The 17087-nt window shown below is 32.3% G+C and overlaps 1 protein-coding gene and 2 pseudogenes across 1 annotated transcript; 2 read left to right on the top strand and 1 right to left on the bottom strand.

Moving 5' to 3' along the window:
* The first annotated feature begins 1905 nt into the window (after positions 1–1905).
* On the top strand, positions 1906–4611 carry LOC102596376 (pentatricopeptide repeat-containing protein At3g22690-like; annotated as a pseudogene).
* Positions 4612–4804: 193 nt separating this feature from the next.
* LOC107063298 (protein RDM1-like) lies at positions 4805–5371 on the bottom strand. The gene is made up of 2 exons (XM_015314976.1): positions 5290–5371; positions 4805–5206 (listed from the first exon to the last, which is right to left on the bottom strand). Exons 1-2 carry the CDS (start codon positions 5342–5344, stop codon positions 4824–4826), a joined length of 438 nt encoding a protein of 145 aa, XP_015170462.1. The 5' UTR covers positions 5345–5371; the 3' UTR covers positions 4805–4823.
* Positions 5372–7197: 1826 nt separating this feature from the next.
* LOC102584793 (homocysteine S-methyltransferase 2-like) lies at positions 7198–13336 on the top strand (annotated as a pseudogene).
* The last annotated feature ends 3751 nt before the right edge of the window (positions 13337–17087 follow it).

Here is a 17087-nt window from a genome sequence, read left to right on the forward strand (position 1 = left end):
GGTTCTCTTCAAAAGGTTTCACATGGTACTTTCCAAGGTTCTCTTCAAAAGGTTTCACATGGTATTTTTGGGGCTAAATATGTTGAGAGTTATGGAACTAAAATGATTTGTTTTATAAGTTGTTTTTCACAACAATTGTAATAGTGTTATATAGTGTTCCAATTCTCATACATGGTACTTTTGGCATCTCAATTTATGTGATCTTGTTTTCTTTTTAGTCTGTTGTATTCAAGTTTTTAACTATTCTATTTTACTCTTAATAAGTATAAAATGTATACCTATATATATATACACACACACGTATTAGAGAAAATAGACAAAAGCCCCCTCAACCTATTAGTCAATTCTCAACTACACACTTATTCTATGCGTCCTATTACCCCCCTGAACTATTTAAATATGGAATAATCACCTCCCTAAAAAGGCATAACCAGTTTTATGACAAAACTGTGCAACACACGCGATGAATCACTGTACATTCATTTTTTTTTATTCTTTTTCTTCTTCTTTTTTTCCTTTAAATTATAAGTCTAATTAAAATAATAATTTAATAATCCCCTGTAAAATTATGTAAAGTTTCCATTTTTATCAAACCTAGAAATTGAAATTTACAAAAAATGCTTTCAAATAGAGATTATTTTTCCAAAATACTAATTATTTCTTTAGAGAACAATAAGAGAAAATGATGAAAAACTCTCTACACCAAATTAAAGAAGAAGAACAACTCCATAGCTAGTCCACAGAAACTTTCAATTTGAAATCCAACCCAAAAATCAAAATTCCACAAATTAGTATTCACAAATGTAGGAGTGAAAAACAAATTTGGTAAGAATGAAATTAGAAAGTGAAATTTCAAATTTACCATTGTTGGTTCAATGTGGTTTGACTTCTTTTTATTTATTTATTTTGCTGAAATTAAAGGGTTTAAGAAAAAACTTGAACTCTATTTTTTGAGCTTCATATATGAAAGTTTCTTATGAGTTAGGTGATTGTTGTTACTAAAATCGGTTGATGTATTGTTAACTAAGCATAAATCAATTGCTATAAACTGATTTGGAGCTCCTAGCGACGAAATTTAGAAGACCATCACTGAAGGACTTCGAAAAAAACTTGAAGAAATTATGAAATATGTATAACCATTTTGTGATATAAGAAAAGGGAAAGAATTAAAAAAAATGAATTACTTATATAATCTCCAATGAGATACTGCCACATGGATTATTTAGTCATTTTATGTCTTTTTGTTGAACCCTTACGCGCCTACAAGAGGTGTATTCACCTTCTTGGACAGGTCAATGTTTAAGGGTCACAAAATATCAAAAATAAAAAGTTCAGGGAGGGTAATAGGGTCTCCATAAAGTATAAGTGTGTAGTTGAGAATTGACTAATAGGTTAGGGGGTATTTGACTATTTTCTCCTAGAAATTACATAATAAATTAGAATTGTCTTTGAATTTTTGTGAGTAATTTGAAATGAAAAAAGTGAATGAAACTTTTTCGATATCTATAATCAAACATATTTTTCGAAATTAAACTTCGGAAAAAAGTGAAATTTTTTTATTGGCTAACTGCAAACGCCATCTTATACCTTGTTTGAATGGTTGTTACCCATTGTATGGTATTACATCATTAGTTTAAATATCATATTTGTTTTCATTGTTTTTAAAATTGTTTTGTATCGTATCGTTTTAATCCGGTATTAGATAATAATGGAAAGTCTAATTTTTTGTAATAACCAATTTGGTATGATTGCAATGTCACCTTAATATATTCTTCTCATTTTATCATATATTTTCATATTAGTTCTATTTGTATTCTATTTTCTTCTAGATTTATCATTTAAATTATTAAAGTGTGATATTACGAGAAGGATGGAGAATGATACAATATATCTGAACATGCCCGTCATGTAATACCGCGCTGGTTAAACGTTGAGTTCTCATCAATGGAGTTCATCAGCAAGAATGGTGTCAGTTGTAAGCTCTTGAAAAGCTGAATAAACACCTCAAATAGCAATGGCAGCAACCATAAATCTATCTCTTTCTCCACTTCTCTCTACTACACAAACTCAATCGAATCGAATATCAACAACAACTGACTTAATAAAATCCTGCAAAAATCTGAACGAAATCAAACAACTACACGCCCATTTCACAAAACAGGGGTTCAATCAAGACCCTGGTTTTCTCGGTAAACTCATTGCTAAATGCTCCGAATTGGGTTCCTATAATAGCATGGAGTACGCACAAATAGCTTTTGACAGTTTCTGTAGTAGCAATGAAGAAGGTTATGATAATTCTTACAAGTTCAATTCTTTGATTAAAGGGTACTCTTTAGCGGGTTTGTTATATGATGCTGTATTGATTTATGTAAGAATGGTTGTTGAATGCGTGGAACCTGATCGGTATACGTTTCCTTTGATTTTGAGTGCTTGTGCGAAGGATGGGAGATTTTCTATAGGAATTCAAGTTATGGGTTTGGCTTTGAAATGGGGTTTTGGTGATGATGTGTTTGTTTTGAATTCTGTGATACATTTGTATGGTGAATGTGAGGAGGTGGATAAAGCAAGGAAAGTGTTTGATAAAATGTCTGAGAGAAATTTAGTGTCTTGGACTTGTTTGATTTGCGGGTATGCGAAGAGTGAGAAGGCTGAAGAGGCAGTTTCTTTGTTTTTCGAGATGATAGAGGAGGGTGTTATGCCGAATTCTGTGACAATGGTGTGTGTGATATCGGCTTGTGCAGAGTTGAGGGATTTGGGATTGGCGGAAAGAGTGTGTAGTTATATTGGGAAGACGGGATTGAAGGTTAATAGTGTTATGGTAAATGCTCTTGTTGATATGTATATGAAATGTGGATCTATGGATAAGGCAAAAAGGCTTTTTGAGGAATGTGTTGATCGTAATTTGGTACTTTACAACACAGTTTTATCAAACTATGTGCGGAATGGGATGGTAAGGGAAGCACTTGAGGTCTTGGGGGAAATGCTATCCTGTGGAAGACCTCATCCGGATAGAGTAACTTTGTTGTCTTCTATATCAGCTTCTACAGAGATGGCTGATGTTTTCTTAGGAAAGCAGTGTCACACTTATGTTTTGAGGAACGGGTTAGAGAATTGGGATTCCATTGGTAATGCTATCATTGATATGTACATGAAGTGTGGGAGTCAAGAATGGGCTTGCAGAGTTTTTGATCAGATGTCAAACAAGACAGTAGTGTCATGGAATTCACTTATTGCTGGCTTTCTGAGAAATGGTGATCTGGAGGCAGCTTGCAGAGCTTTCCATGAGATGCCTGAGAGTGATCTTGTGTCATGGAACACCATGATTGGTGGTTTGGTACAGCAGAGCATGTTTGAGGATGCAATTCATCTATTTCGTGTAATGCAGAATGAGGGGATTAAAGCAGATAGAGTGACAATGGTCAGTGTTGCATCTGCCTGTGGATATTTAGGTGCTAATGATCTTGCTAAGTGGATATATAATTACATTGAGAAGTACGAAATTCGTCTAGATATGCAGCTAAGTACCGTGCTTGTTGACATGTTTGCTAGGTGTGGTGATCCTGCAAGTGCGATGAAAGTGTTCAACAAAATGAAAGAGAGGGATGTCTCTGCCTGGACTGCAGCGATAGGGGCCATGGCTATGGAAGGAAATGGTAGGCAGGCAGTCGAACTATTCTATGAGATGCTTCGGGAAGGGGTGGAACCTGATCAAGTTGTGTTTGTGGCTGTACTGACAGCATGTAGCCATGGGGGCTTAGCAGGAGAAGGAATGGAAATTTTTGCGAGTATGAAAGAGATCCATGGCATCTCACCACAGATAGTGCATTATGGGTGCATTGTTGATATGCTTGGTCGTGCTGGCTTATTGAAAGAAGCTCTTAATATAATAAAAAAACATGCTAATGAAGCCCAATGATGCAGTTTGGGGGGCTTTCCTTAATGCTTGTAAAATGCACAAAAACGAGGAGATTGCAACTTATGTTGTTGATATGATCTCTGAATCATCCCCAGATAAAGCTGGGATCCATGTGCTTCTTTCAAATATTTATCCTTTGGGAGGGAAGTGGACTGATGTTGCGAAGGTAAGGATGTCCATGAAGGAAAGAGGGATAAAGAAGAACCCCGGTTCAAGCTCAATCGAGGTGATGGGGATCATTCACGAGTTTACTTCAGGTGATGAGTTTCACCCAGAACACACACACATTTGCCTAATGCTAGACGAAATGAACTGCAGGGTTAGAGAGGCAGGTCATATCCCTGATCTAACAAATGTTCTGATGGATGTTGATGAACAAGAGAAAGAATTCTTGCTTAATCAACACAGCGAGAAAATAGCCATGGCATATGGACTCATTCATCTCTACATCTCAGGGACATCCCATTCGTATAGTGAAAAACCTTCGCATGTATGCTCAGATTGCCATTCATTTGCAAAATTTGTTTCAAAAGTAAATCACCGGCATATTGTTGTCCGAGATAACAACCGTTTCCATTTTTTCCAAGGAGGGTTGTGTTCTTGTGGTGATTATTGGTAACTAATTAAGCTGCATGATGTATATGTTTGTACAATATTTTTACTTGTGTAATGACAGATCAATTCCCTTTATCCTATTCCTGAACTGTTAGAAAGAATCTAACAACCCAAGACATTTCTGATTTGTTATTTTGCATTTCATAAAGTCCATAACCACAAAGAAGATGGGAAATTTGATCAATAAGATAAACTCATAAGCATTCATAAGATAAACATTTTTCAAAACATACATAGTTCAGAATTCTAGACCAAGTCCATATATAGGATGGATTGGTATTTGCAGCAGAATCTATTTGGATGGATTCTTCAACTCTGGGAAAATTGCATCAATATAAACATGATACATGGGATCACCATGCCAGAGCCTAGCAATGAAAAAAGGAGATGTAGTATTCCTATGCATTTCTTCTACAAGCCAAATGCTTGCTTCGGCTTTGGCTGGATCGATAAGTGTATCCAATGGGACGTCTTCATCATTGGCCCCAATCCTCAAACGATCCCACTGCTTCATGGAGAGGTTGGTCAGGTAGTGCAGCGGTTGCCCATATAACTCCTTCATTGATGCAGCCAACCCCATCCATGAGTTACAAGGAATCATAGAGGACCTCCTTGTGGGGAGAGGAACCATCTGCATGTACTCTTGGTACATTCTCGCTTTTCTGAGTATAACATCTGCATTATAAACCCCACATGTAAGCAAACAAAAAAGGTAAAAGTAAGTAGGAAATTAAAAGGAAGGTAGAAATAATCTATACTTAAGTCCTGATCGGCCATGAAAAGCAAAAAGAAAATAAAAAACAGTTGAACCATTCACAGAAGCTTAGCTCCTTCTAATTTCTTTCTATGCTTACACTCGAAGAGAGGATTTCTTATATATAGGGGAGAGTAGTCAGGTGGTGGAGAATAACGTGACATAAGCGATAAAACTAGATCACGTTTTTTATATGTCCTCTTTTGGATGATTCTGTGGAACATAATCATTGTCATATCACGAGGAAAATAAGAGCTACGAATTTTCTATTTTAATTGTTTAGATCAAATATTGCGAAATGTGTGTTAAAGCATCAAATTAGTATTCTCAAATCAAGTTATCAACTTCTTGAATTAAGTTTTATTATTTTAATTTTTTTAGTTTTAGTTTTCATTTAAGACTTATTTTATTTTAATAATTTACTCCATAATATATTCATTATTTTTAACTATATATTACAATATAAAATATTCAACCAGATAATATGAATTCGATCGTTTAAAAAAATATTTTTTTAACACAATCTCAAAAAGAAGCACTTGAGAAAGTTGATGAAACATCTAAAACAATCATGACTTGTATTATCGGTCGTGATTTGTTGGGAATCCTCACAAGTCAAAATATGGATGAGTTACCAAGTTTCCACGTGTTATTTTGGGGCTGATTTAAAGTTTTGATGATTTAACAAACTTCCGAATCTAACAAAGGACTTGGTCGTGGAAAGACTGCGTACGTGAAATAGACAAAATACAATTGTTTTAAAAGTTGCCACAACTTCCAAATCTGTTGTGGCTGGTGCATGTCTCTTCATAGCAGCAGGCTCAGCCCATAGCTTTGCTCCAAGGGTTTGTGATCATATCATATTAGTCTTCGTCCAAAATGATACTACCCAAGTTTTGACAAAGAAGCTTATGAATTCTGAAAATTCATAAGCTCACAATGAAAAGGCCATCTTCAAGGAAGTACACTGCTCATACTCAACAAGGGACCTGTTGGAATGTTGAAGCGTCACTTGTTGTATTTTGAGCTTTGTGTCTTGTGTTCTTATATTATAAATCTACTCCTAAGTTATACAGGACAGTAGATCGGTTGCTTGTCTAAGTCTTTAGGTTGAGTCGGATTAACTAGAGCTAGTTAGTCGAATCATCTAATGTTTTGGTCAAGCCTCTTTACATCATTGTTTTGATGTTCTCCTGGGTAGAGTTGCCTAGGAGTGTCAACTAGAGTTAGTTGATGTGTGGGTGCATCAGAGTTGTTGCTTGTTTATGCTCCTATATTTGAGATTTGAGTTGGTGGCTAGAGTTAGCCTTTGTTGGGTTCTTGAAGTCTCTATCAACTAAAGTTAGTTGGTTTAGTGGGCAATAGAGTATTGCTTAGTTTTCTTTGTAGTAGAGTTGCTACAGTAAGGGGGAAAAGATTAATGAGTTTTAATTCCTAGGTTGCAAGAATTTTTAATATGAAGTTGTGCTCTGTTTTGAGTGAATATAGAATGAGTTGAAATCATGTGAGTACATGTCGTGGTTTTCACCTCCCTTGAGCAAGGGGGTTTCCACGTAAAATCCTTATGCTAGATTTACTTTGAGTTATTTATTTTCCACACTATTATTCTATCGAGGGACCTGGTCCAATGATCACTAGTGGACGCATACATTCTAACACCACGAGGACAAGCTAATGGACTAACATGCTAATTAAGAGATGCAAAGCATGTTTTTTATCTTGTAAAACCTAGCTGTTAAGGAGGAGGACAAGCTAATGGACTAACATGCTAATTAGCACCCTTTATGGGTTGACTCGACCCAATAGATATTTCCAACAGTATTTAACTGGAATGGCAAAAATAAAAAAATATGCTTGTTATCCTGCTTTATGTAACATTTTTCTCTCGAATAGTTGGTTAGATTATCATTACATGGAAGCTGGTGCCAACATTATAATCTCTTCATCTTATAATGTTGCAATGAGCTTATGCATTTCCTTTTATTGCTCTTTGGCTTAGATAACTAGTAATACTCACATTGGTGGTTTAGCTTTCATTTCCATGAGACAGGCAACCCTTCAGGGATTTGAAGCCAAGGGAATTTCAAGGGAAGAAGGTGAGGCATTGCTCAAAAGAAGCGTGGAGATAGCATGTGAACCGCGAAACATATATAACAACAAAGATTCCAAAGGTTCTTGAGATGATTTTGATGATGGAACCGATTTGTAATGCAATCCGGTCTTGGTTGCATCATTTGTGGAAAGCTATGTAGCTTATTTGGTTGTTGGTTCTGAATATAGGTAAATTAATGTTCAACGTCTGACGAGCACAAACACACTATAAGTTCTGATTCACTAGTCAAAGATAGTATAGTATAAAGATCGTCTCCACAGGGATTGGTACAAATAATAATTCAAGCAAATATTGCTAACTATTATTCAGGTAATCAAAAAAAAGAGTTGGTGGTGGTTATGAAACACGTTTATAGATTAATGATAATTTAAAAAAATTGATAACTATAAAGTTTGATATCAATAATAAAAAATAGGGTAAAAGATGAAAGAAGTGCATAATTATAGTTGGAATTTGACCACATTCATTGATTACATCTAAAGTTCCATCGATTCTCTTGAATTTGATAGTTGATTAGAGTATCATTAAGATTGAGATGTCTCTTCCGAGTAAATCTCAAGTTAAAGAAATAAGCTAATTATTGTTAGGGTTTTTCCCTGACTTTCTTTCTTTATTTGAAGTTTTTTTTTTCTTAAAAAAAAAGTCAAAGTATTGCCATAAATGCTTAAACTTTTTCTGAAAAGAAAATATAATTTTCTTTTCTATTTGGTTTATTCTTTCCTTAAAGGAAAAGTTTGGAGATCTATAAATTGAAGACCTCTCTTCTCATATCAAAACACAAAATAAAATTCACAATGTAGTCGTTTAAGAGTCTTGTTTATGGAAAAATTTTCTCCTAAACATATTTATATTTTTTTAATATTAGTTTTCAATATGTAGGTCGTTTGACCGAATCTTATTAATAATATATCTTTAGTATACTTTTATTTGTCGTCTGATTTATCAACCATATATGATTTGCAATTGTAAGCTTCCGCATGACACCCTAATCACCTTTATAACCCAACAAGTGGTATCAGAGCACATGGTTCAAAGATCCGATGGTTCAATGATCTAATGCTTGAATAAGGTTGAAGACAAGCTCAAGTGGTTTCAAATCAATTTGTAACTAATTTGATGATAAAGAAAATTTTTGTCCAGCTACATGTGGAGAAAAGATTAGAACCATATTTTCAACATTCTTGTTATTGCATCTTCGAAAATAAAAACAAAATATTTTAAAACCATTTTTAACCCATATATTTTAAACTTTATTTTTAACCATGACAAGCAGCAGTGATGAAGACTATGTGAAGAACGAAAATTATCCTGCATGTGAAGAAGGTGGATCAAGTTTTGTCAAGAAAATCCAGCCAAAAGGGGAAATTTGTTAGGGTTTTACCTTGATTTTCTTTCCTTATTTGAAGTTTATTTTTTTCCTTAAAGAAAAGTCAAAGTATTACCATAAATGCTTAAACTTTTTCTGAAAGGAAAATATAATTTTCTTCCATATTTGGTTTATTCTTTCTTTAGAGGAAAAGTTTGGAGATCCATAAATTGAAGATCCCTATTCTCATAGCATAACACAATTAGAATTCATAATGTAGTCGTTTAGAGACTTTTGTTTATGGGGAGATTTATTCTCTCAACAATTTTAGTATTTTTTTTATATTAGTTTTTCATATAATAATATTATGTTTTTTGTTAAGTTTTTTGTCATCTAATTTATTATCATATGATTTGCAAATTATAAACTTCCACATGACGCCCCAATTCACCTTCATAACCCAACAATTATAACCCAGTGATCATGATATGTAAGAACATGTTTTGGATTATTCTTAAGGAAGTAATGTCCTTCGACTATTTTTCCTAGAGATTCAATAAATAACAATTATCAACAAGCTTTTTTGATTACTTTCGAGAAGATATATTGATTCAAACCGACACAAGATTATGCAATAATATTCATAATATTTTCCTCTTTACTTAAATAACATAATGAACAAAGTTGCAATTTAATTAAAACACTCATAACGAGTTCAAATATAAGAAAAAATCAAAATCTCAACATATTCATCACAACATATTTGTCAAATACCATCTAAGAATCTACTCCATGGAGGAGAATAAGTTTACTAAGAACAAAGATGAAAAAGAAGACAGAGCAACCAAACTCTAAATCCCAACTCCCGTTTTGAATTCGAGTAGTGTACCGTATGCTCCTTCTTCTCTTCTTCATAACCTAACATTTTTCCACTCTTTTATTGATAACTTCATTCTAGGGCATGTTCCAACATCATATAGCATAGAGTCATTCGTGAAATATCAAAAATATCCTTCTTTTAATATTCTCCAAGCCTCACGTCGGCGGAGGACCAGCAAATATTTTATGTTTCTGCGCGAGCGGGCAACAACTCTATTATGCTTCCGTGCGGGCACGCCACTAGGAACTTGAGTGCACGACTACTACAGAGGGGCAATATAATAGCTTAACATATGCGCATTTTTTTGTTCTTTTTCCTCATTTAGCACACCTGTACATATGAAAAGTAGATAATTAACTGTAAAGTTTGCATCCAAAACTTGTCAAAAGTGATCTCATTTTATTACCTATCAACGTCTTAGCAGAACGATGAACAAGTATTTTGATTAACTTAAGATATATGAAAACGATTATTCAGACCTTTTTGATTGCAATGGAGTTTATGGTAATGTGATTATTGTGAAAACTCTAAAAGATTTTCATCGAATGAGAGTTTAGGTTTTTGAGAATTAAGGCGCTGATTTAATTGTATTCAAGACAACTCCAAACAAAATCGATGCTCATGTATTTACATTATTGATCATACACGATATCCTATATCTTATATACTTTACTCATTTTCCTCTAAGTTGAAATTATATCATTTAGTTATGTGCGTAACTTGATTTTTTGTTTTGTATAGGCTTATGCTGAGAATCTTGAGGAAGAGGTTGTCAACATTCCTACTTCGTTTTCATTCCGTTCAAAAGATGGTACCAATTGTGTTGTCTGTGGCGATCCCATTATAGAATGTTCTTCAATCGTTGATTCGTGTAAGGAAGTTGTTGGAATGGGAATCAATTGTACCCCGCTAAGATATATTCAAGGGTTGATCCAATCGATCCGAAAGGTATATTTACTTCTTTGTTTTGTGAAATTGATATGTCAGAGAAATGGGTTATCATGAATATGTCAGAGAAATGTGTTATCATGTACCATGACTTATCTTGAAACTCTGAAATTTTAATTGTTTCAATGTCAAATGCCAAATGATATGCAGTTAATTACATGTAATAGTGGTGACACTTATGATGGTGAAAAGAAGGAATGAGTAAATCTAGTATATATAACCTTCTTGTATGTATAACATGTATAGTTATCAAACGACTGAACAACCGGGAGCAATTTTTCTTACGATACTTAGTTGACATTCATAAAAAACATCTATTGAATTTTAAGTTCAACCTATCTTGTTTAGCAGAAAAGACGGACATCTCTTGCTCATTAGTAAGCAATCACTTATTCACCAACTTTTGTGCAGGGAAAATTGTTTTCATAAAAAAAAAAACTTTTCCGTTTGGTTTTGATAGAATGCAATCATATTCTTGTTTTTTTTGCTTGAAATTGATGTTGAAGGTTCAAATGAATTATTGTATCACGTTGTAGGCTTCAAGGGGCATTTTAGATTTCGTGTCATTCATAGACAAGTTGTGTGAGATTGGGGCGTCTCTCATCGAGATTGTTGTAGGATTATCTTAAATATCATTAGAGTTATTTCCAAGTTTCTATCTAGCATGTCTCACATGTTTTAAGCTAAGTTTTGGGGCTGGATATTTTAAAGAGTTATGGAACTTAATGACTTGCTTTATATGTTGTTTCTTAGAGAAATGATGATATTGTTATATAGTGTTACAATTCTCATACATTCTACTATCCTATTTATATGACTATATTTTCTTTTTAGTCCTTTTTTGTATAAGTACCAACATTTGATCATGTTTCATTGTTAAAGTAGAAAAAAATAACTTGAAGACTCATCAACAATGACATTTTTTTTGTCAAATCGTGCTACAATTCTTTTACGCCACAAGCAGAACAACTTTATGACTTAAAAGTGGATTCCCCAAAATCAGACTTTCGTATGGCTTTGTACACATAATAAATTATCCGCCAATTTTTATCTCCTTTGACTATAAATCATAACCTTTAATATCATAGGTCGCTATTGCTCATCCCAAAATGAAACTGTCAAATAATGGGCGGTTTTGAGAATTTTTTGCATAAAAATATCACTGACCGGCAATATCGGCCCAATCGGGCCCCCAATCCTGCCATAGCGGAAATTAATATTATTCGCTATAGCGGAATGTCATCCACTAATCACTATAGCATGGTACAAAACCTTGAAAATCCTCCCAAAGTAGTATATGTCAAAACACATCTTCAAACTTTGATGTAGTCAGACCGATTCTTTCACGCCAAGGTCAATATCAATTGTTCTATTCGCCCAAATTCGATTCTGAAAAATCTTACATACTCCTAAATATCTTAGCTAATAGAAAAATCGACCCAAACTTAGATATTTTACCCAATCTATTTTCGAATTTTCCCACCTTACTCGTCTGAAACTGATCTAGCCTAAAATTTTCAATGTACTACTTCAAAAGTTTGTTATTCAAAATCTTTTACCATTGGTTTACCCATAATTACCAAAAGGGTCATTATAGGTATAGACTTAGCTTAATAGAAGTAAAACTAATCATAGATAGAAGTATTCCACAAAATCATGCATTTCTTAGAAACTCGACACAAAAAAATAGAAAGAGTCACAAAATAAAATAAAAGAGAAGGGAATCAAACCTTCCAATCTTAAAGCAAGTCATGATTCTAACTCTTTGTGAAAGATGGTTGATCCATATACACACTTGATTATGGCCGCACAAGTTTTCTGTTTTTGCAGTTATAAATAGTACATACTAGCAATGTTGGTTGTCACTTTATAATACATTGTTCTTTCTCTTTTTACACATATCAAAAGTTCATTACAATGTTCTTTCTCTTCTTATTCATATCAAAAATTCATTTTGACAAAATGAACTATTTTTTAATTAAAGAGTCAAAATGGTCCAAAGCAAACAAATATTTTGATTTTCATACTTGCATTACCTTGTGTATGAATATATTAAGTTATTAACTGACTGATATGAATATATTAAGTTATTAACTGACTGATTAGTTCAAGTAGAAAATTAAAAAAATTGAGATACTTTTGAGTAATGTTTTTTTACCTTTTAATTTTTAATTTATAAACTCCACTTTTGAAAAATCTAAAATTGAGTTTCAAAATCTTAAAAAGACGAACTATCTTTTCAAGATTAAAGAGTCAAAAATTGAGTCGTGATATAAAACATTAAACAAATGCAACTTGTTAGAATGTTCTTGTTTGTATGGTGTTTTGTATTTTCTAAAAAAATGGTTAAAATTTCTCTTGGGACGTTTTTAGAAAGAAAAAAAACTAGTCATGCAGTAGGGCCGTTGGTCTTGAAATCGAGGCATATAGTCAAAATGATCGGATATCACTTAATGTTGAATTCTACACAATTTTGTTAAACTATACTCCATCCTTTTTTAAACAGACTAAAAAGAAAAGTAAGAAAAACAAATTAAAATGAAGGGAGTATTTTTTATTTTATTTTTTTGGTATGCCCCAAATGCAATGCAAAGGTGACAAAAATGGAGATGTGCCACATCATTGGGACATCTGTGAGAAGAACATGGTAAACATAAAAGTTGTTTTCTGATAACATTATATTGTACCAAGTTACATTTGAACCCTAAACCGTAGTTATTATTTTAATTTGACAGAAAAACAAAGCAAAGGAAGATGAGGCAGCTGCCCGAGCAAGGAAGAACAAGAAATCATCTAAGAAGTGAAAAATCAAGAATGGAAAGGGAAAAAGGCTAAAGCAATGAAACACAATGCTTACGAGTATGAAAACTTCCCAAACATACCATAAATGCTTCCTTTTCCTAACCTATCATCCTACTTTTATTCTTAGAACAAAGGTGTTATTAAATGTTTTGCACTGATTTTAGCAACATGTTTAACTTTCCTTATTTGCAAATTTGCTAAGCCAAGGTGTGTACCTGTTAGTGGTTATTAAATGAATTGCACTAGATTTTAGCTAGCTACTTGTTTACCTTTCCTATTTGAAAATTTGCTAAGCCAAGGGGTGTACCCTATTAGTGGTTGGCTATTGGATGATGTGGCAATCAGGGGAGGAGCTACATTGTTAAATAGGGGTTCGGACGAACCCACTGACTTTTACGTAGACCTTATATACGTAATAAAAATCATATACAAATATATTTAAATATTGTGTGAGAACCCACATCAAACTAAGGTGCGTGGCGCAGTGGTAAGCGCGGGCAGCTCTGAATCTTTGGATGGGGGTTCAAAAATGTGTTTTGTGCCTATCTTTTACCCTCCTTTAATTCATTTTTTCCTATATAGATTTTTCTAAATTCTTTTTCAAACAACAAAACAGAAAATTGATAATTGAAAGTAATAAAAAAGTAGTGTCAAACTCCAAAACAACATCTGACTATTAATTTCAAAATAGATAATTGTAAGTAACAAAAATATAGTGTCATACTCTAAAACATCTCACTATTGATTTCTTTTGAAGCATTCAATAAAATGTTAAACTAAAAAAATTATTTTTTAAAAAAAGTAAGGGTTCTAATTTTTACTACCTACTTCATTGCTACTGCTTGTTGTCAAAGTGCAGACCTCTGCCCCGATAAGTATTATTTACTCTTCTCAGTTCCTCCTCGACTCTCCCTTTTCTTTTCTTTTTTCTAATTTGTCTTTACATTGTATAACAATTTATTCAAAGATCTTATTTTTAATCTTTGATTTTAAGACTGTTCCACGATTAATAATTGATTATATTAATTAAGTTATTGTTTGCTTCTCGGAACTTCAACTTTCAAGGCAACTAGGCAAGAGTGGCTCAAGGGTGAAGCAAGTAAAACCTTCCCTTTAGGTCCCAAACATATATGGTGAATTTAATAATTTTAATTTTACTTAAAATAATATTGAGATTATAGAAAAAATGTTCAAAATTTATACTAAAATATAACACTTATCTACCTTTTACCAAATAATATTTTAGAACTTTGAAATAAATAACTCAAAATCTTCATATTAATAAATGAAAGTATTTGAAAGTGTACCAAATGATGCATCATTTCTGTTTTCAAAACATAACAACTTCTCGAGTGCAATTTTAATGATATGCATATATATATATATTTGTTTGTAATTTAACGATTGTTATATTAAATTAATATGTTGTTCTATTTTAAAATTTAAAACCCACAAACATCAAATTCTGGAAATGCCTCTAATGGCAATGGACATGTACGGATGGACAAGGTATATACCTATAAGGAGTTATTTGTTGACTACAGAAAAGAGCTGCTAGGATTGGTTGTTTGAACCTTAAAAATGGAGCGAGTATCAATACTATTATTTTTTTAATAAAACTATACTTGAAAGTTGTTTTTTTGTGAACGATGAATGTTGATCATTGAATGGTGACTAATTGTTCAATATCAAAATATTTGGATATCGTCGTAACATATAGAGATGAATTATCAAATTTCATTAGATACAATGATTTTTTTTACTTATTTTTCTTTAATTAGATACAATCATTTAGTTAAGTACATCTCACATAATACTTCCTTATAGACGAATATTCAGAATATGTGTAATTTACTTATTTCAATTGCTATGTCATAATCAAAACTCAAGTTATTTGATATTTTTATTCCTATTTAAACGTGAGTTGTACATTTATATGATATTATTATTATAAAGTTTATATAACAAAATATATAATTTTAATCATATCCATATTTTAAATATACCATTTGGGTACCCATCATTTGAAAATCTAAATCAATTGTGTTTTATAATTTCATCCATAATTTTAACATCAATTTTGAATAGAGAATGTATAGCTGAAAATTTTGCTTGAGAGTATCTCTAGTAAAGTAATGTTCCACACACACATAAGTTCAAACCTTTTTTTTACGCTCTCCATATTAATTTGACCAATCATACCAATGACTTTGGAGTTTGAATTGGGCTTCCCTCCGTTTTTATTTTTTGTTTATTTTTTCAAGTTCTTATTTGAATTAAGGACACATGACATATGTTAAAACTAATGCCTGGGATTTAATTAACTAAAGTATATCCTAACCATACTTAATTTAGATAAATAAATATGTTCTTGTCAATTTAAGAATTACCATTTATTTCATCTCTTTTCTCTTTGTTTGCTCCCAAAAAAAATATTGATATAAAAAAATTGACAACAACCAATATCATGGAAGCAGAACAATAATTTCAGATTTTTATCAAGGAATTCAATTTTTTAAATTGGATTCAATGTAGAAAATCAATATGTATCTAATATACATGTATTATCCCAGATATTGTATTCAAGGGGAGTTGCAGAGGAAGATTTCGTGTCATACGTGGACAAGTGGTGCGCGGCAAGGGCGTCTCTCGTCAGGGGTTGCTACCGGACTACCCCAAATACCATTAGAGTTATTTCCAAGGTTCTCTTCAAAAGGTTTCACAAGGTTTAAACCGAGTTTTTGGGGCTAAATATGTTGAGAGTTATGGAACTAAAATGATTTGTTTTATATGTTGTTTCTCACAACAATTGTGATAGTGTTATATAGTGTTACAATTCTCATACATGGAACTTTTGGCATGTCAATTTATGTGACATTGTTTTCTTTTTAGTCCGTTGTATTCAAGTTTTTAACTTTTCTATTTTACTCTCAATAAGTACAAAATTTATACCTATATATACTAGAGATTACATAATAAGTTAGAATTCTCTTTGAATTTTTGTGAGTAATTTTAAATGAAAAAAGTGAATGAAACTTTTTCAATATCTTATAATTAAACATATTTTTCGAAATTAAACTTCAGAAAAAAGTGTAAAAATTTTATGGGCCAAGTGCAAACGCGCCATCTTATACCTTGTTTGGATGGTTGTTTCCCATTGTATGGTATTACATCATTAGTTTAAGGCATAATACATATATTGGCCCCTAAACTTGGCTTCAAATTTTAACTTTGACCTCTAACTTTCATAATGCACAAATAGGCACTTTAACTATCCTACCTTTAAATAAATAAACACGCGATTTTTGGAGCCAAAAGCGTGAAATGCACACGCTGCCACGTGTATTAATGACCCACTCAATGGCTGCCAACTATTCAATGCATATGGGCCCGTTTTCCAGTCTATTTGACACCTTTTCAAATAATTTCTCTTTATTTTTGCCTCACAACTTCTTCCTTCACTTTCATTTTGTGGTAAATTAATATTTGAAAATGTCAATTATTCAATTTATAATTTATTTGTCTTATTTCTTTTTTTAATTTATGTGTATTCAAAGATTACATTTAAGATACTATAAATTATTAGACTTAATATTTAAAAAAATTTATTACAAATTTGAAAATTACGTAATATACACTATTAATTACAATAATTACTAATTTAAAATATTTTTTCAATCTAATAAGAGCCTACAAACACACTATACGTTATATTTAAAAGTACTATAAATCATAATTAAAATATATTTTTTT

Source organism: Solanum tuberosum, unplaced genomic scaffold (assembly GCF_000226075.1).
Source record: "Solanum tuberosum cultivar DM 1-3 516 R44 unplaced genomic scaffold, SolTub_3.0 scf00334, whole genome shotgun sequence".
In the NCBI taxonomy this organism is placed as follows: domain Eukaryota; kingdom Viridiplantae; phylum Streptophyta; class Magnoliopsida; order Solanales; family Solanaceae; genus Solanum; species Solanum tuberosum.

Coding starts and splice junctions, on each gene's coding strand:
- LOC107063298 (XM_015314976.1), bottom strand. CDS start 5,344: ATGGTTCAACTGTTTTTTATTTTCTTTTTGCTTTTCATGGCCGATCAG. Junction 5,207..5,289: donor CATGGCCGATCAGGACTTAA/GTATAGATTATT, acceptor TTTATAATGCAG/ATGTTATACTCAGAAAAGCG.